The sequence below is a fragment of the Eschrichtius robustus genome, chromosome X (assembly GCF_028021215.1).
Source record: "Eschrichtius robustus isolate mEscRob2 chromosome X, mEscRob2.pri, whole genome shotgun sequence".
Lineage (NCBI taxonomy): Eukaryota > Metazoa > Chordata > Mammalia > Artiodactyla > Eschrichtiidae > Eschrichtius > Eschrichtius robustus.
The window spans coordinates 135802169-135822021 of record NC_090845.1 but is presented as its reverse complement, the minus strand read 5'-3'; the positions used below and the strand labels follow the sequence as shown (position 1 = coordinate 135822021).

At 38.5% G+C, this 19853-nt stretch overlaps 1 protein-coding gene and 1 non-coding gene across 2 annotated transcripts in view; one reads left to right on the top strand and one right to left on the bottom strand.

Annotated features, from left to right (window-relative positions):
• The window catches only part of F8 (coagulation factor VIII), a 122993-nt gene that overhangs the window by 19014 nt on the left and 84126 nt on the right, over positions 1-19853 (top strand). The window contains exons 4-9 of the mRNA XM_068532435.1: positions 939-1151; positions 4357-4425; positions 7073-7174; positions 9019-9240; positions 9973-10228; positions 10525-10696. Coding sequence (XP_068388536.1) covers positions 939-1151; positions 4357-4425; positions 7073-7174; positions 9019-9240; positions 9973-10228; positions 10525-10696 — 1034 coding nt within the window. The remainder of the gene's footprint in view (positions 1-938; positions 1152-4356; positions 4426-7072; positions 7175-9018; positions 9241-9972; positions 10229-10524; positions 10697-19853) is intronic.
• LOC137757522 (small nucleolar RNA SNORA25) lies at positions 5164-5291 on the bottom strand. Its single transcript, XR_011072366.1, has one exon. It is a non-coding gene; the product is annotated as a small nucleolar RNA SNORA25 (small nucleolar RNA).

Here is a 19853-nt window from a genome sequence, read left to right as displayed (position 1 = left end):
TACAACTCACGTTTTTCTAAATGTCCCCCAGGATCTGCCAAGCACAGGTATTGGTCTGCTGTTGCTTCTGGATGAAGCCAGTTGTCCCTAGTGCTCACTGGAGGGGCACCCCTTTACCAAAGAGGCTGACTTCGTAGTGGGCCAGTGCAGGGGTCTCTAGTACAGCTCTGCTGGAGAGGTCCCTCTATTAGATGTATAGCTGTTGTGAGGTACGATGGGATATAGATGAGGAGCACCCTGAATGCCTTGGGAGGCTCTGGAGTCCCAGAGACCATTATGAGTCCGAGAAGCTAAGGTGAGTTGCTAGAAAAATAGTTCAATAGAAGTATAAGTGTTATGGTCAGTGAGTTTCAATATTTTCTACTTCAGTCCACTGAAATGACGTAGAAGCAATGACACTTCACTAACAATGAACATATATAGTGCTCAGTGTAGAATAAAGGTATCAGGATAATCCAGGGGTCAATTTTAACATCACTAAGGATGGGACAGCCAGAAAACATCTGCCCCTGATATGGTCTGACCCGCCAGAGAAGAACCAAGTTAAAAGCAACATTTTAAAAAATCTCTGCATCTCACCCTTCCCTGACCCTCACCAGTGCTTAGTAAAGAGTCTGGGACGAAAGTACGTACCCATGTATGTCTACTGAATTGAATTGACTTGAATTAGGTAAAAAGATGCAATAATGAAAGCAGTATTATAGTTACAATCTGGAGGTCTCAGAGGACCACTCAACCGCTCATGTTTGCATTAGTGGTCAAGAACTCCTTTGCAATATATAAGGCTTCTCCCCATGTATAGCTGCTACTTGTTAGTATTCCAAATTAAGTTTCAGAAACACTGTTTCTTGTGTAGAGTCTACTGGTGACAATAAACTTGATGTTTCCTTGAGTGGGCAATGGCATAGAAAGGACAATTTTATCCCTCCTTGATTTAGGTGCTGAATATGAGGATAAAACCAGCCAAAGGGAGAAGGAAGATGATAAAGTCATTCCTGGTAAAAGTCATACCTACGTCTGGCAGGTCCTGAAAGAAAATGGTCCAACGGCCTCTGACCCACCATGTCTCACCTACTCATATCTTTCTCATGTGGACCTGGTGAAAGACGTGAATTCAGGCCTCATTGGAGCCCTGCTGGTTTGTAGAGAAGGTAAGTATAAGAAAGAGTAGGATTGAGATGAAATAAGCAGGGAAGTACAAACATCTGAAAGAGGTTTCTTTTCCCTAGCATCATGCCATGGAAAGGAGAATAATGTAGTCTACGAGAAGAACAGATGCCCATCCTATGTAGCCAGAATGCACTCTAATGTTCAAGAAAAGCCAAGTTCTGGAATTAGGTCTCTCTTCTCTTCTTCTACTTTCTACTTCAGATATCCTATGGGCTGTCTCAGTAGTGCCTTTTATAATTTTGTGTTAGGTGCCTTGAAACCTCCATGAAGGTAAATACATCCAAGTGTGTGATCAATGGCGTATAGACCACTTCAGGAGGTTAGTTTGTCATCTGTAACCCAAAAACATAAAAATCTGAGAAAAGCAAGCATTTATACATGTTTATAAGTTCTTATTCTAAAAATCATAGTAATTTAAACTAAACCTTTTATAAAAATATTTTTTCCCAGGAATTCCCTGGCGGTCCAGTGGTTAGGACTCTTCACTCTCACTGCTGAGGGCACGGGTTCAATCCCTGGTCAGGGAACTAAGATCCCACAAGCACACAGTGCAGCCAAAAAAAAAAAAAAAGTGAAAAAAACATTTATTGAAGTATAATTGACCTACAACACTATTATAGTTCTAAGTGCACAACATAGTGCCAAATGAATGAACAAATGAAAAGATGCTCAACATTGCTAATCATCAGGGAAATACAAATCAAAACCTTGAGCTATCACCTCACACATATCAGAATGCCTATTATCAAAAAGGCCACAAATAGCAAGTGTTGGCAAGGATGTGGAGAAAAGGGAACCCTTGTGCACTGTTGGTGGGAATGTAAATTGGCGCAGTCATTATGGAAAACAGTATGGAGGGTTCTCAAAAAATTAAAAATAGAGCTACCATACGATCCAGCAATTCCACTTCTGGGTATCTTTCAGAAGAAAATGAAAGCTCTAATTCAAAAAGATGTATGTACCCCAATGTTCATTGCAGCACTATTTACAACAGCCAAGTTATGGAAGCAACCTAAGTGTCCATCAACAGATGAATGGATAAAGAAGATGTGGGGAATATTACTCAGCCCTGAAAAAGAATGAAATCTTGCCATTTGTGACAACATGGATGGACCAGAGGGCATTATCCTAAGTGAAATAAGTCAGAGGGAGAAAGAAGATACTGTATGATTTCACTTATATATGGAATCTAAAAACCAAAATAAATGAGGGACTTCCCTGGTGGTCCAGTGGTTAAGAATCCATGCTCCCAATGCAGGGGGCACGGGTTCAGTCCCGGGTTGGGGAATTAAGATCCCACATGCTGCACAGCACGGCCAAAAAATAATAATAACAAAACAGAAACAAATTCATAGATAAAGAGAACAAGCGGGTGGTTACCAGAGGGGAGAGAGGTGGAGGGATGAGTGAAATAGATGAGGGAGACTAAGAGGTACAAACCTCCAGTTACAAAATAAATGAGTCACAGGGATGAAATGTACAGCATGGGGAATATAGTCAATAACACTGTAATAACTTTGTAGGGTGACAGATGACAACTAGACTTATTGTGGTGATCTCTTGTATAGAAATATAGAATCACTGTGTTGTGGAGTTGGATTATATGTATAATGACATGTGTCCATTATATTAGTATCATACAGTATCATATATGCCATATAGTATCATATATCATATAGTATGATATATATGTCATATATAGTATCATATCACTGCCCTAAAAATCCTCTGTGCCCTGCCTATTCATCCTTCCCTCTCCTACCCTCCGGCAACCACTGTTCTTTAAATTGTCTCCATAGTTTTGCCTTTTCCAGAATGTCAAATAGTATGTAGCCTTTTCATATTGGCTTCTTCCACTTAGTAACATGCATTTAAGGCTCCTCCATGTTTTTCATGGCTTGATAGCTTCTTTCTTTTTAGTGCTGAATAATATTCTGTTGTCTGAATGGACCAGTTTATTTATCCATTCACCTACTGAAGACCAATTTCACTACTTGATAATTTAAAAAATATAATAAAAAGAATTAAAATCTTTTCAGACAGCTTTACCTGTATTTTAAATTTGTATGGGTGAGTTAGTTTCTTCGTCCAATTTAACTTTTACTTTCCAAGCATTAAGTATACAAGAGAGGACTTCCCTGGTGGTACAGTGGTTAAGAATCTACCTGCCAATGCAGGGGACACGGGTTCGAGCCCTGGTCCGGGAAGATCCCACATGCCGCGGAGCAGCTAAGCCCATGCGCCACAACTACTGAGCCTGCACTCTAGAGCCCACGAGCCACAACTACTGAGTCTGTGTGCCACAACTACTGAAGCCCACATGCCTAGAGCCCATGCTCCGCAACAAGAGAAGCCACCACAATGAGAAGCCCGTGCACTGCAACGAAGAGTAGCCCCCGCTCGCTGCAACTAGAGAAAGCCAGTGCACATCAATGAAGACCCAATGCAGGCAAAAATAAATAAATTAATTAATTAAAAATAAAAGAGTACGAGAGAGGAAAGAACATTATAAACAAAAATCTTCCTACTCAAAATAAACCTGCAAAGAAAACTTCCCAATCAAGTGAAAAAGTATAATGCTAAGAAAGACAACTAACAAATTCAACAGTTAGAGCATGAAGCAAGCTCATTTGTAACATTGATAACTTTAAATATTGATATACATGGTGTTCATTTAAAGTGTGAGTATAGGTGTTTAATATAGACAGTAGTTATTTTGTTCATAACTTTTAATTTACAATTGCAGAAGTAAGAAAAAGTTAAAAGTGTAATAGAAATTTTCTATATTAATTACCTATATGCACATTTCCATGAACAGTGTGTATGATTTTTGTAATTTTTCTTTTTCTGTTTTATGTTTGTTCTGAATATATACATATATATGAAATATGGTTATATGGACTTGTAGTTTGTATGTCTTTTTAATTTCTTTTTTAGTAATTAATTTTTAGTGTATTTTATAAAAGTAATGGTCTGCAACAAATCTGAAATTTTTAAAAAAGTCCTTTACCCCGAATAATTTTAGAATTACTGGCATAGGAGATGTGACACCAAGGAAATAATGTTATGGTAACGTTAATAGGAGACCAAGAGACAAAGCAGTTGATGAAGTAATGTATCCTCCTAGCGTCATTTTCCTATGAGAGGATTTTCAATAGAAGATAAATGCTCTCACTTCTTTTTCAGGGAGTCTGACCGAAGAAAGGACACAGACCTTGCACGAATTTGTACTACTTTTTGCTGTATTTGATGAAGGTTAGTGAGCTGCAGTCTGAATTTTGGTCTCCTTAAAGAAAGGAAATATATTAACTTAATGTGGTACTTAAGCATGAGGGCTGTTAATGTCCAGAGGAAGTGATTACAGAAAGATCATAAACTACATTATCATTCAGGAATGATGCAGACGGGGATGAAAATGAATTCCAAGGAAAAAATGCAAGCTGAGTTCCACTGGCAGCTATGAAGTAAGAAGATAGAGTAGCTGGGTAACCTTGTCCCTCTTATTAAATCCATCAACAAAGACTTTTTGCTTTACTTTCTCTTTTTTTTTTTTCGGTTTGAAGCAAAGGAAAGTTTTATTCTTTGAGCAAACGGAGACGTTCGAGCTTGCGCTCTAGAGCAAACGCCCTTCCGACAGGCCGTGGGCGGGGCTGCTTTATAGGGACGGGGGGGGGGCGGGGAAGGGGCGGAGCTCTCCCGGCAGGCGCAGCCGCAGACGGCAGTGCGCGCGCAGCGTCTCTGCACACGGCCTGCTGCCGCCGGCTGGACTTGAGCGTCGTGGGCAGCTTCTGCTCCCAGCGGCGGAGCTGCCGTGTCGGGGCAGCCATTTTGCACCAGGAGCTCTGGTCTGAAGGGCTACGGGCAAGGCCTCTGACCCCGACGACGTTTCATGTATGTAATTTTGTTTTGTTTGCTTCTTTGTTAGTTTTGGTTAAACTTGGGAGACATTTATTTACTTTCCCACATCGCCAGTCATGGATACGAGTGGCTGAGGCTTCTATCTCCTCAGGAAAACACAGCCCAATTGAGTGACTATCACATCCTTTGGAGAATTTCAATCTTTGGCCACAGCATTTAAGAGCTCCTGGTTTTGGTCCCACAAGCCCTTTTTGAAGTGACTTATTGCTTTACTTTCTAAATGCCCCCTGTTACCTTTTAAAGAAATTTTTACTAAAAATCATATATATTTAAGGTGTACAACATGATGATTTTAGATAAATAGATAAATGATTGCTACAGTCAAACTAGCATATCTCCTCGCAGAGTTACCATTTCTTGTGTGTGTGGTGAGAGCACCTGAAATCTACTCCCTTAGCATATTTCCAGTGTTCAATGTAGTAGGATTAACTATAGTCATCACGCTGCACATTAGATCCCCAGAACCTGTTCATCTTAAAACTGAAAGCTTGTACCATTTGACCAACCTTTTCCCCATTTCCCCAGACCCTGGCAACCCCCCTTGTGTTCTGTGTTTCTATGAGTATACTTTTTCTTATCTTCATCTCTTACTTTTAAGTAACTTTGGCAAGTTACTTAACCCCTCTGTGTCTCAGTTTTATCCAGTTGAAAAGTGAAATAATAAGTACTTTTTCATAGGATGGTTGTAAGGATTAAGCGGGTGATTTCTTCCTCGTCACCGTTATGATCACCTTCTGAAGTGAGACCCCCCCATCATCTCTCTCCTGACTAGTCTCCTTGTCTTTTTGTGCCCCCTGACACTTCATTATTACTATAGCAGCCAAAGGGAGCTTACTGAAATGCGAATCTGATCTTGTCACCCCAGCGCTTAAAATCCTTCAATTTTACATCAAGGCAAAATGTAAACTTCTTAACACACTGATACGTGACCTAGTCTTTGACGACCTGCCTACCCCATTGTGCTCCTCTTCCTGCCTCACCGTCCATCACCGTTCAAGTTGCAGCCACGCTGAACACATTTTGTGTAACACCCAAAACGTGCCATGCTTTTTCTTGCATCCGGACCTTTGCTTATGCTGTTTCTTCTGCCTGGAAAGCCTGTCTCCAGCTTCACGCCAAGTTTCTCCTCCTTCTGGTCTAGCTTAGATGCCTCTTTACATATTTCCACAGCACCTTGAGCTTCCTCCTTATGACACGAAATCATCATTGCTGGCTTTATTTAATATTTGTCTTCTTTGACCTCGTATTCCTTCCTCTTCAGGCAAAGTGAGGTTCCTTCTCCTCTCTGCTCCCATAATATCCTGTTCTTATCTCTCTTACATCACTCTTCAGTCTGTATTATAATTGTCTGCTTCTCTGTCTATTCGAGCTAAATTGTAAGCGCCTAGAAGGTAGAGGCTGTGTCTTCTTTGTCATCAGTGCCTAGCGCTCAGTAGTGTTCAGTAAATATGTTTAACTGAATGAACAAATGAGTGGATCAAGGGATAAATGAACTTATGAGAGTTCCCCAAAGGCTGGGTGCCTCAGAAAGTTTCAGTCCTTTGCACAAAAGGGCAACCTCAGGGAGCTGCTAATAATAATATTTATAGTGCTTTCACTCTTGTCAATTTCAGAGACGAGGTTGGAAAGCTTTCGGGTTCTTGGGCTTTCATTATTACAAACTGGATGAAGCAGTTAGGACAGGGACAGGTACCGACAGCCTTTTCCTAGGATGCTTTTCATGTGCTTCCTTTTAAATAAGTCAGCTAATGAATAGAATGAAATCATCATGGTGCAAATTAACCAATATCTGTCATTATTCCTTTCCAAGTACTGTCATGGATAAGTATAGGGAGAGATCATTACTTTGAGCAAGAAATATCTGCCTTTTGGTAACTGTCTTCTCCCTTTGTCTTACTGACTTTGAGGGCACGTCATCTGTGCCTACTGTGCTGACATGAGACAGACACTTAGCTGGCCCTCTATTCGCATCCTCTCTCAACAGGGAAAAGTTGGCACTCAGGAAAAAATGAGTCCTTGACACAGGCTGTGGATCCTGCATCTGCAATGCACACAATCAATGGCTATATAAACAGGTCTCTGCCAGGTATGTACAGCCTGCTCAAGAATCCTCAAGATCTTCTGCATTCACCACCAGAGCTCTCTTCTCCACTTCTCCTCAGTTATCTAAAAATTAAGGATTCTTTTGCTTAAATGTAAATGGGCATCCAAGGATGAACAGATATTTAAGGAAAGCCTGAAACACGAAGAGAATATGCAAAGATAAAGAAAAGTAGTATGCCTTGCCTTATCATCTCTTCCACCTGGATGTTCCTGAGTTACATCCTTTTATAATAAAAATAATAAACAGCTTTCTAGTAAGTAAAAAAAGTAATAAAAGGATTATATGAAAAAGAAACAGTCAAAACAAGAATATGCTCACAAAATTAGGAATATGATTGTCAAAATACAAACTTAATAGAAAGTGGTACAAAGCAAATCTCCCAGAAAGCAAAACAAAAAGAGATTGAGAGAGCAAATCTCCCAGAAAGCAAAAGAAAAAGAGATTTTTAAAAATCAAAGAAATGATAGAATAAAGTGTTAAAAAAAAGAAAAGAGTTGAGTCTTTATATAAAAATTTCCCAGCAGGATAAATAAAAAAATATCCCCACACAAAATTAGGTTTGTGCAATTTCAAAGAACAAAGAGAAGATATAAAAGCTTCCCCTGGGAGAAACAGGTCACATACAAAGGCATGAGAATTAGACTGGCAATATAATGAACCAATACCTTAAAAGTTCTAAAGGAAAAGTTATTTTCAACCTGGAATTCATAGCCAAACTATAACTTAACTTTGGGGGAAGAATAAAGACATTTTCAGAAATGGTAGCCCTTAGAAGCCACTGAATATGTGCTACAGTAAAGCTAGAGAGTAAACCAAGAAAGAGGAAGTTGGAAAATTCAGACACCCAAGAAAATAATGAAGGACGAGGAAGGATATTTTCTTAACTCTTTTCTATATTTTTCAAGAATTCTATAATTAATATGCATGATTTCAGAATTAGAAAAGAAATTAACTTTCAAAACATACAAGTCCCTGCTCTCACATATCAGGTTAATTAACCTCTCTGGGCACCAGTTTCCTCTCCTCTAAGTGAGGGATGATAGCTATAGTTTCTACACTCATTGGGTTATTGGGAGTTAAAACTTGTAAAATACTTTGGACAGTGCTTGATGTTACACAGGTGCTCAGTAAACGTTACTGTTATTAATTATATTGCCATCATTGGTGTTAGATTGGATGTGAGAAGTGAGAGTGGGGACAAGAATAGCTCTCACTTGCATAATTGACTTCAGGATGGTACCATTCACTGAAATGAAGAAGTCTGGAATAAGATGAGGTGATAAAGATTGAAAATTTGGTTTTGTACCTGTGGGTTTTATGAGATATCCAGGTGAAGATACTGAGAAGGTATCAGTCTGTATCAGTCTGGAGTTAATACCATGAGAATGAATGATATTATTCAGGGAGAAAATTTGATTAACAAGAGAATAAGGCCTAGGGATGAGCCCTGGGGTGATCCATCATTTAATGGATGGGTAAAGAAGGAGCAGTCACAAAATGAGACAGAAGAAGGAGCAGTCTAAGCTTAGGGGAACAAAACTCTGTTGAAACAGAGGCCAGGGGAGGAGAGAATTTCAAGAAGAAATGAATGGTCAACGGATGCAGGTGAAGACTGAAAAATACCCATTGGATTTAGCAGCATGATAGTCATTGATGACTTTGGCAAGAGCTGTTAGTTTGACAGTACCCCAGTGTCCTTGGAAATTTTGGTTCCAAGTCAAGATAATAAAATTTGTAAGGACAATTTGTTCATCCTATCCTAGAAAGTGTTCTGCATTTCAAATTCTCTACTTCTTGATTATAGCCGTGTTATTCTTACTTTACAGGTCTGATTGGATGTCATAAGAAATCAGTCTATTGGCATGTGATTGGGATGGGCACCACCCCTGAAGTGCACTCAGTTTTCCTCGAAGGCCACACATTTCTTGTGAGGAACCATCGCCAGGCTTCTTTGGAGATCTCACCAATAACTTTCCTTACTGCTCAGACACTCCTGATGGACCTTGGCCAGTTTCTACTGTTTTGTCATATCTCTTCCCACCAACATGGTAATATCTGTGGATCTTAAAAATGAGTATTATAAATATCCAGCTCTTCTTTTAATGGAATTTACTGTCCACTGTCCAGTATAGGATTATGTTAGTTAGACCTCAACTGAGATTCCCTAGTTGCCGGTTTTCAGAGCAAATATTTCACCTTGAGTATAAGAGGGCTTGATTATTATTAGTACTTGTGAATGTACTGGTGAATCTACCTGTGATATAGGGAGGGGGAAATGAGGTGGCAGGAGTGAGGAGGACAGCGTATCATTGTTTTCCCAGCCTGATCACATTAAATAGGCTTCAGTACTATGGACAGAGGGATTTGGGGTCATAGCTGAAGAGATGTTTTATGAGAAATTTAGGGAAAAGGAAAAAAGTGCACTGTCTAGGTTGTAATCATAAGGGCTCCAGGATATCAGTAGTGATGCCCAGAGCATTATATAGCAAATACAAATGGATATTGTGAGCAAATGAGTGAGTCTTGAAAAAGGGGTAAAACATATATTGGAGGAGAGTCAGGCAGAAGGGAAATGGTGAGTGCAAAGACCACAGGAAGAAACCAGAAAGTACCAGATATGGGGAAGGTAATACATATAGGGCAATGGCAAGAAAGGATATTGGTGTGGAGAAGGGAATACTTAAGAGAAGGCCTTGAAGGCCTAACAAGAAAGAACAAAGTCATAAGAGTTAAGGCAAGAAAATCTCATTGGAACCTGACATTCCTTTGTCTGACTCCAGATGGTATGGAAGCTTATGTCACAGTAGATAGCTGCCCAGAAGAACCCCACATGTGGAAGAAAAGTAATGAAGAAGAAGATTATGATGATCTTTATGACTCTGACATGGACGTGGTCAGATTTGATGGTGACAGCGCTCCTCCCTTTATCCAAATCCGCTCAGTTGCGAAGAAGCATCCTAAAACCTGGGTCCACTACATCGCTGCTGAAGAGGAAGACTGGGACTATGCCCCCTCAGTCCTTACCTCCAATGACAGGCAAGTACCTTTTGACCCTTGGCGCTATCTCTTCCCCGTAATCAAAAATTCTTCCCAGTTATTCAGAACAACAAATCCTTAAGCCATGTTTAAGGTGAGGTACAGGTATAGAATCAAATGGCAAGGGCATTAATATGTTTGGTAAATTAACATAGCTAAACATCAGAGATGCTTATATTTTTCTCACTCCTTTCCTTGATTAAATCATATGAGCTATTTTAGAGTTGGATTTTAGCAACCTGTCCTTTACCTAGAATTCTCCATTCCAACCTCTCATCTTTTTGTGTCTCACACAGAAGTTATAAAAGTCTGTATTTGAACAATGGTCCTCAGCGGATTGGTAGGAAGTACAAAAAAGTCCGATTTATAGCTTACACAGATGAAACATTTAAGACTCGTGAAGCTATTCAGTATGAATCAGGAATCCTGGGACCTTTACTTTATGGAGAAGTTGGAGACACACTTTTGGTAAGTTGAGGAAAACATACAAGGTTGGGTAAGAAGACAAAGTCTGGAGGGTTTTGAGTTTTTTAAAACTTCATAATTCAGCCTTGTCTCCAATGGGCAGGATCTTTTAAAAATTATAAATGTTATGCAAATAAATGTGGATTATAAATTTGTTTTAAAATATTATAGAACAAAATATTTAATGCCACCCATTAAACCTGACACTCCTTTGAAATACTCATTGCTTAGACTTTCATACATATCCTTCTACAACTTTTAGAAGGATTTTACATTTGACTTGTAAGGAAAAGAATAATAAGAAGAATGTGTGACAGAGAGTAGATATAGCTCACAAAGCCTAGAGCATTTACTATCTGTCCCTTTCCAGAAAATGTTTCCTGACCCTTGATATAGCATATTAACAATACTTACGCTTCAAATAACAGTGGTTTTAAAAAATAGGGAGTTATGTTTTCACAATCAGTTTAGAGATAGATAGATGGTCATGTCAACCGTGAAAAAATGCACAACCTAAAAGTTGAGAGTTATGTTTTATTCAGCGGACATTCTTAGGACTTCAAGCCCGGGAGACAGCATCTCAAGTAACCCTGAGAAAACTGCTCCAAGGAGGCAAGCGGGGAGCCAGGGTATATAGGAGTTTTGCAACAAACAGCAGGTAGTAGGAACAAAAGATTAAGTAAAGAAAACCAGATATCCCGAGTTAAGGAATTTAGCACTTTTCTATGTATGGGAAGATGCAAGAGTCTGGGCTTATTGAAATCATTCCTTTGAACTGCATCTCAGCTACCTGGGGCCAGTATCCTGTGCTTTCTCATCCTGCGTTTCCTTAGGCTTAGGTTTCCTTAGGCTGCACCATTGGGTGTGGCTGCAGTCTGATGACTGCTAGACAGCCGGGCATTCTTTGTTTCCTCTCCTGAGTTGCCTCAGGGCTCACTCACTGATGGCTGCGACATCCTTTGTTTACTGATATGGCAGGCAGCGTTCTTAACATGGCTATATTTTGCTTATATGTTTGTAAAAGGTTTTATGCATTATGAATATTAACACATTGTTATTTATCTTTCAAATATTTTTCTCAGTCTCTCACTTGTACTTTAACTCCTTTGTGATGTCTTTTGTCCTATAAAAATTTTCAGTCTTTATGTAGTCAAGATCTTTTCTCAATCTTTTTTTTTTTAATTTTTTTTTATAGCTACTTTATTTATTTATTTATTTATTTTTGGCTGTGTTGGGTCTTCGGTTCGTGCGAGGGCTTTCTCTAGTTGCGGCAAGCGGGGGCCACTCTTCATCGCGGTGTGGGGACCGCTCTTCATCGCGGTGCGCGGGACTTTCACTATCGTGGCCCCTCCCCTATCGTGGCCCCTCCCGTTGCGGGGCACAGGCTCCAGACGCGCAGGCTCAGTAGTTGTGGCTCACGGGCCCAGCTGCTCCGTGGCATGTGGGATCTTCCCAGACCAGGGCTCGAACCCGTGTCCCCTGCATTAGCAGGCAGATTCTCAACCACTGCGCCACCAGGGAATCCCTCAATCTTTAAATTTATATTTTTCTGGATATTTTTCATTTATGTTTTCTGCCTAGGAACATCTTCACTACCTCTAAGCGATTATAAATATTGTCTACTATATTTTATTCTTTTACATTTACAGTTTTATTTTTATAATAAGCATTTTAATTGCTCTGGAAGTCACTTTTGGGTATAGAGCATCGTGTCAAATAGGGATTTCCCCAAGTGACAGCCAATTGGTCCAATCAATCCTTTCTTCACTAATTTTAAAATGCCTTTTTTATTATATACTAAAATGATAAAATCTGTTCTGTTTAACTGATCTGTTACCACACTGTTTTAATGACTGCAACCTTGTGATATGTTTTGATATTTGTAGGGCATGTCTACCTTCATTTTACTTCTGTAAAATTTTAATTAACTATTAATGTACAGTTTTTCTTCATGAATTTTATTTACCTATTTTTGAATTAGCCAGTACAAATAACTCAAAAGGCAAAAAAGATTATGCGAGAAAAAGCAAGCTTTCCTTCCTCCCAGACTTCCAGTCCCATAGTCTGACCAGCTATCATTGCTGTCAGTCTTTTTATATTCCCTTTCAGAAAGAGTATATACATATACAAGTGTATGTGCACATATTTCACACAAAAACAGAAGCACTATGTAGATTTTAACAATATATCTTAGATATCATTTCATATCAATATATATAGTTCTACCTCATTCTTTCATTTTTGTAAGTTATGCTCATATATGCTGAATCCTATAAGGCTTTTCTGTTAATGTGAGAATTTGAGGACTATTTTTTACTTTTTATACAGAAATTATCAAACATACCCAGAAGTGGAGAGAATAGTAAAATAAACTTCTTTGAACCCATCACTCAGCTTCAACAGTTATCAACAAATGGCTAATCTCATTTTGTCTATAAACCAACTAGGCCTAACAGACATCTACAGACCAGGCCACCCAACTCCAGTAGAATACACATTCTTCTCAAATACAAAAGAAACATTCTCCAGGATAGATTATACATTAGGCCACAAACCAAGTCTCAAAAATTTTAAAGAAAACTATAGTTCAAAATTCCTTGTGAATATAGACGCAAAAATCCTCCACGTTATTAAGCCAAATCTAGCAACATTTTATAAAGATCATACACTATAATCACGTGAGATTTATCTCAGGAATGTAGGGATGGTTCAACATATGAAAATTAATGCAATGCAACATATTACTTGAATAAAGGACAAAAGCACATGATCATGTAATACGTGAAGAAAAAGGGCTTGACAAAATCCATTACCCATTCATGATAGAAAAACTCTCAGTGAACTAGCAACACAATGCAAGGTCCTTAACTTGATGAAGAACATCTAAGAAAAACTTATAATACGCTGAAAGACTAAATGTTTTCCCCCTGAGATTAGGAACAAGTTAAGATGTCCACTCTTGGTGGGGCGGGGGCAGGGGTGGCAGCTCCAGGGGCGCAGAGGCCCCACTCGCCCCATCACGCCATTGCTGCCCAGACGCTGCGGCCCCCCGTCCACCCCGCTGCACCTGCGGAGACTCGGGAAAGTGCTGGGTGGGCACGGGGCAGTCTCCACGTCCTCGAATCTGCCCTTTCAGTTGTTTTCTTGACGTGGCCTTAAGTCACCCAGAACTAACTGGGACGCCCAGTCCAGCGGTCGAAGGGGAACCGGAGGGTCTCTGCCTGACCGAAATGGTGACCTGGCAGCAGGGGAAGCTGGCGAAAGGTTCTAGAAGTTGCCTGAGAACTTTGTGCCATCAGCAGCTCCTGCCTAAAATCGTCGGGAGCTGCTAAAATCGTCTTCAGGAAGGCTGGCAGCCAAGTTTGACACCCCAGCGTTCCATACAAGGATAGACAGTGACTTGGGAGGTAATTTCCACATCCTGCTATTTGTGTTCAGGGTCGAGACGAGGGAAGGATGATGGATGCAAACACGTCCACGGAAGCATCGCCCCAGCTCCGAACTGGGTCGGCCCACCACTGGCATCACAGCAAAGGGTCAAGGCCAGGCCAGGCCCGCAGACGGTGCCTCCTAACTTCACTGTTGACCCCAAGCGCGGACTGTTCTACAAACGGGGCAGAAAGGATGACTTGGGTTCCTAGTCATTAGAAGTTTTTTGAGGTTTCTGTTTAAAATTTTAAAAGAGATTTAGAAACACTAGGCATATTTTGGTGGGAAAGCAGATGAAAGACAAGCGTTTTTCTTCTGCGTGAAAACCTAAATATAAAGGTATGGCTTATACTAGGTGGGCGTTCCCACCTATAAGGGTCAAATTCAGAATAAAATTGAAGAGTGTTTGAAAATCAACTCAATCAATGCCAAGTATGGAGGATGCAAAAACGAACTGGACAATGTCTTTTTTCATAAGAAGTTTACAATTTAATAAGGAAAAAAGAGAACAGGACTTGTGGAGAGAACATATTTCAAGAAGAGTGAATGCAATATGTAGTCTGGTTTGGCAAGAAAATAATGCTGCTGTAGAAGGGCATGGTGAGTGATAAGCTCATTGGATGCGGTTAAAGATGTTGTGAAAGGCTCAGCTGGTTTTGAACACAATTGAACAGATGAGGAACCTTTGTAAGTGTGAATTTGTGGTCCTGGAGCAATTGACTCTCCACATAGGAAAAATTTGTGGTGCTGGAGCAATTGACTCTCCACATAGGAAAAAATTAAATTAAAAATTTAATTTTTAATTACAAAAATTAAAGTATTACCTGCCATTATACACAAAAATAATCTCCAGGTGAATAAAGATGTAAATGTAAAAGGCAAAATACTATACTTTGATAAGAAAATATAGGAGTGTGGACTTCCCTGGTGGTGCAGTGGTTAAGAATCTGCCTGCCAATGCAGGGGACACGGGTTCGAGCCTGGTCCAGGAAGATCCCACATGCCGCAGAGCAACTAAGCCCGTGCGCCACAACTACTGAGCCTATGCGCGGCAACTACTGAAGCCCGCGTGCCTAGAGCCCGTGCTCCGCAACAAGAGAAGCCACCGCAATGAAAAGCCCACGCACCACAACAAAGAGTAGCCCCCACTCGCCACAACTAGAGAAAGCCCAGGCGCAGCAATGAAGACCCAACGCAACCCAAAATAAATGAATTAATAACTTAAAAAAATAAGAAATAACAGATAAGTTATGCCAAGGTCCAGAGAATTATGTCATCTACCTGAACCAAAATCTGTCCACACATCTTAGAAAAAAAACCCATGAGGTGTACAAGGAGTACAAATAAAGTTACACATGATTCATACAATACTAGGAAATGGAGGGTACCACAAACATCAAATTACCAGAAAATTGGTAAGTAGCAAACTCCAGCAAGATCAACCTTCCTCCACTGCTGAAAGACTCTAGACTGATACTGGAGTTAGAAGAAAAGGCTTCTATTTTATTCTTGAATTGCAATATAGTTGATATACAATATTATGTTAGTTTTAGCTGTGCTACATAGTTACTTGATATTTGCATACATTATGAAATGTTCACCACAGTAAGTCTAGTAACCATCTGTCTCCATACAAGTTTACTGCAATATTATTACTTAGGCTGTATATGACATCTCCATGGCATATTTCTTATTTAAGTGGAGGTTTGTACCTCTTAACCCCCTTCACCTATTTTGCCCTTCCACCACCCTCCCCTCTGACAACCATTGGCTTGTTCTCTGTATCTGTCTGTTTTCATTTTGTTTGTTTTGTATTTTAGATTCAACATATAAGTGAGATCATACAGTAAAAAAAAAAAAAAAAAAGATGTCCACTCTTGTTACTTTTATTTAATACTGAACTGGAAGCCAATGCAATAAGGCAAAAAAAAAAGGAATTAGAGGCATGTGGATTGGCAAGAAAGAAATAATACTGTCTTTATTTGCTGATGATATGATCTTTTCTGCAGAAAATCCTAAGGCATCTACTAAAAAGCTATTAGAACTAATAAACAAGTACAGCAAGTTTGTAAGATTCAAGATCAATACTAAAAAATAAGTTGTATTTCTATACACTTCAATGAAAAATCTGCAAATGAAATTAAGAAAACAGTTTCATTCATGATAACATAAAAAAGAATGAAATAACTTGGGAAAAATTTAACAAAAAAGGTGCAACACTTGTACAGTGAAAACAACTAATTGTTACTGAGATAATTTTTTAAATATCTAAATAAATGGAAAAACATATGATATTTATGGATTGGAAGAGTCACTTACTGTTAAGACTCTTCCAAATTTGTCTATAGATCCAAATTGAATCCCTATCAAAATCCCAACTGCTTTTTTTGCAGAAATTAACAAGCTGATCCTAAAATACAGATGGAATTGCATAGGACCCTTAATTGACAAATGAATCTTGGGAAAAAAAAAAACAAAGTTTGAGGACTCACACATCAATTTCAAAACTTACCACAAACTACAGTAATCATGACAGTGTGGTACTGGCATAAGGATAGATATATAGATCAATGGAAAACAATTGAGAGTCCAGAAATAAACCTACATATCTATGAACACTTGACTTATTTTTTTAATTGAAGTATAGTTGATTTACAGGATTGTGTTAGTTTCAAGTGTACAGCATGGTGATTCTGTATTTTTGCAGATTATACTCCATTATAGGTTATTATAAATATTGGGTATAATTCCCTGTGCTATACAGTATATCCTTGTTGCTTATCTATTTTATGTATAGTAGTTTGTATCTGTTAATCCCATACTCCTAATTTGACACACCCCCCCTTTCCCCTTTGGTAACTATAGGTTCGTTTTCTATGTTTGTGTGTCTGTTTCTGTTTTGTAAATAAGTTCATTTGTATCATTTTTTTAGATTCCACATATAAGTGATATCATATGAAATTAGTCTCTCTTTGACTGACTTCACTTAGTATGATAATTTCTAGGTCCATCCATGTTGCTGCAAATGGCATTGTTTTATTCTTTTTTATGGCTGAGTAGTAGTCCATTGTATATATATACCATGTCTTCTTTATCCATTCATCTGTAGATGGACATTTAGGTTGCTTCCATGTCTTGGCTATTGTAAATAGTGCTGCTATGAACATAGGGGTGCATGTATCTTTTAGAATTAGAGTTTTCATCTTTTCTGGATATATGCCTAGGAGTGGGATTGCTAGATCATATGGTAGCTCTATTTTTAGTTTTTTTAAAGGAACCTCCATACTGTTTTCCACAGTGGCTGCAACAATTTATATTCCCACCAGCAGTGTAGGAGGTGAACACTTGACTTTTCACAAATGTCCTAAGACCAATCAATGGGGAAAGAATAGTATTTTTAACAAATAGTACTGGGACAACTGGATACCCACATGAAAAACAAAGAAGTTTGACCCCTTCCATACCATACACAAATTGAAGGTGGATCAAAGATATAAATGTGAGAGCTAAAACTAAAACCCTTAGAAGAATATACAGGAGTAAATCTTTGTGACCTTGGATTATACAGTGGTTTCTTAGATATGACATCAAAAGCAACAAGCAACAAAAGATAAAATAGATTGGACTTCATCACAATTAAAAACTTTTGTGCCTCAAAAGATACCAACCAGAAAGTGAAAAGACAACCCATGGAATGGGAGAAAATAATTGCAAATCATATATCTGATAAGGGAATAGTATCCAGAATTTATAAAGGACTCTTACAACTCAATAATAAAAAGGCAAATAGGGACTTCCCTGGTGGTCCAGTGGGTAAGACTCCATGCTCCCAATGCAGGGGGCCTGGGTTCGAACCCTGGTCTGGGAAGTAGATCCCGCATGCATGCCACAACTAAAGATCCCGCATGCCACAATGAATATCCCGCGTGCCGCAACTAAGACCTGGCACAGCCAAAACAAACAAATAAATAAATAAATGTTTAAAAAATAAATTAAAAAATTAAAAAGGCAAATAATCCAACTGAAAAATAAGCAAAGGATTTGTATAGACATTTCTCCAGGGATGATATATAAAGGAGTGACCAATAAGCACATGAAAAGATGCTGAGAACATTATTAGCTATTGGGGAAATGCAAATCAAAATCGCAATGAGGTACCATTTCACACCCACTAAAATAGCTATAATCAACAAGGCAGATAATAACAAGCGTTGGTGAGGATGTAGTTTGGAAAACAGTTCGTCCGTTCCTCAGAATGTTAAAAATGGAGTTACCATGTGATCCAGCAATTCCTTCTAGGCATATACTCAAGAGAAAGGAAAACATAGGTCCACACAAAGACTTGTATGTGAATGTTCATAGCAGCACTATTCATAATAGCCCCAAATTGGAAGCCATTCAAATGTTCACCAATCGGTGAATGAATAAACAAAATGTAGTGTACCCATATAATTGGAACACTAGTCAGCAATTGAAAGAAATGAACTACTCATACATGATACAACATGGATAAAACTCAAAACATTATGATAAGTTAAAGAAGCCAAGCAAAAAAGACATATTACATGATTTAATTTTGTGAAATATCTAAAAAAGGCCAATTTATAGAGCAGAAAGCATATTAGCAGCTCAGGACTCCAACTGTGTGTGTTCCACTAAACCAGTCAGAAAGTGCCTCACCTTTAATGACCCAGCATCAGAAGTCACACAGCATTTCATGGCATAATCTGAGTAAAAGCAGTCAAAGCCCACCCAGAATCAAGGAGAGGGAAACTTTGGCCTACCTCTTTTTGGGAGGAGTGTCAAAGAATTTGGGAACCATGTTTTAAAACTGCCACATAAATTGACAGCTTACTTCTCAAAAGCAACAGAGGAAGCCAGAAGACAATGAAATCATGTCTTTAATGTGTTGAAAGAAAATCACTATCAACCTAGCAAGAATTACCATTTTATTGGTGATTTATACCAATATTCAAGGAATATATAATTTTATATTAAAATTTTAAATGTAGAGTATAAGAAAAAAGTAAAGACCCACCAGTTCTTTATTAGGCTAGCATAACCTTAGTTGTAAACCTGACCAGGACAGTATGAGAAAGGAAAATTAAAATTACAGACCAATTGCATTATAAACATGGATTCAAAAAATCCTAAACAAAAATTAATAAACCCAATGGAGCAATATATTAAAAAGATAATACATTATGACCTGGTTGATTTATCCGAGGAGTACTAGATGAATTTAACATTAGAAAATCAAATATGGTAATCCACCATATTAACACATAAAAGGGTAAAATATAATTTGAAAATCTCAATAGTTTCATACAAATATTTATCAAAATTCAACATCCATCCATAATAAAAAGTCATAGGAAATTGGGATCACAAAGGACATCCTTATCCTGATAAAGATCTGAAGAAAATCTATAGGCACCAAAAAAAAAAAAATCTATAGGCACCAATCATACTTGGTGGTGAAACTCAGAAATCCTGTTTAAGATCAGATCAGGACAAGAAACAGTTAACAAGTATCACCACCTGTATTTAATATTTTACTAGAAATCCTAGCCAGTATTCTTAGGAGAAAAAGAGTTTTAAGATTGGAAATGAATAAACAAAACTGTTATTATTTGAAGATTAAGTAAATGAATGACATAGTGGGAGCTATATTTGTCATTGTTGAAGAGGGTAATTATAAATAAACAAAAAGGAAAGGCTAGAATAAATC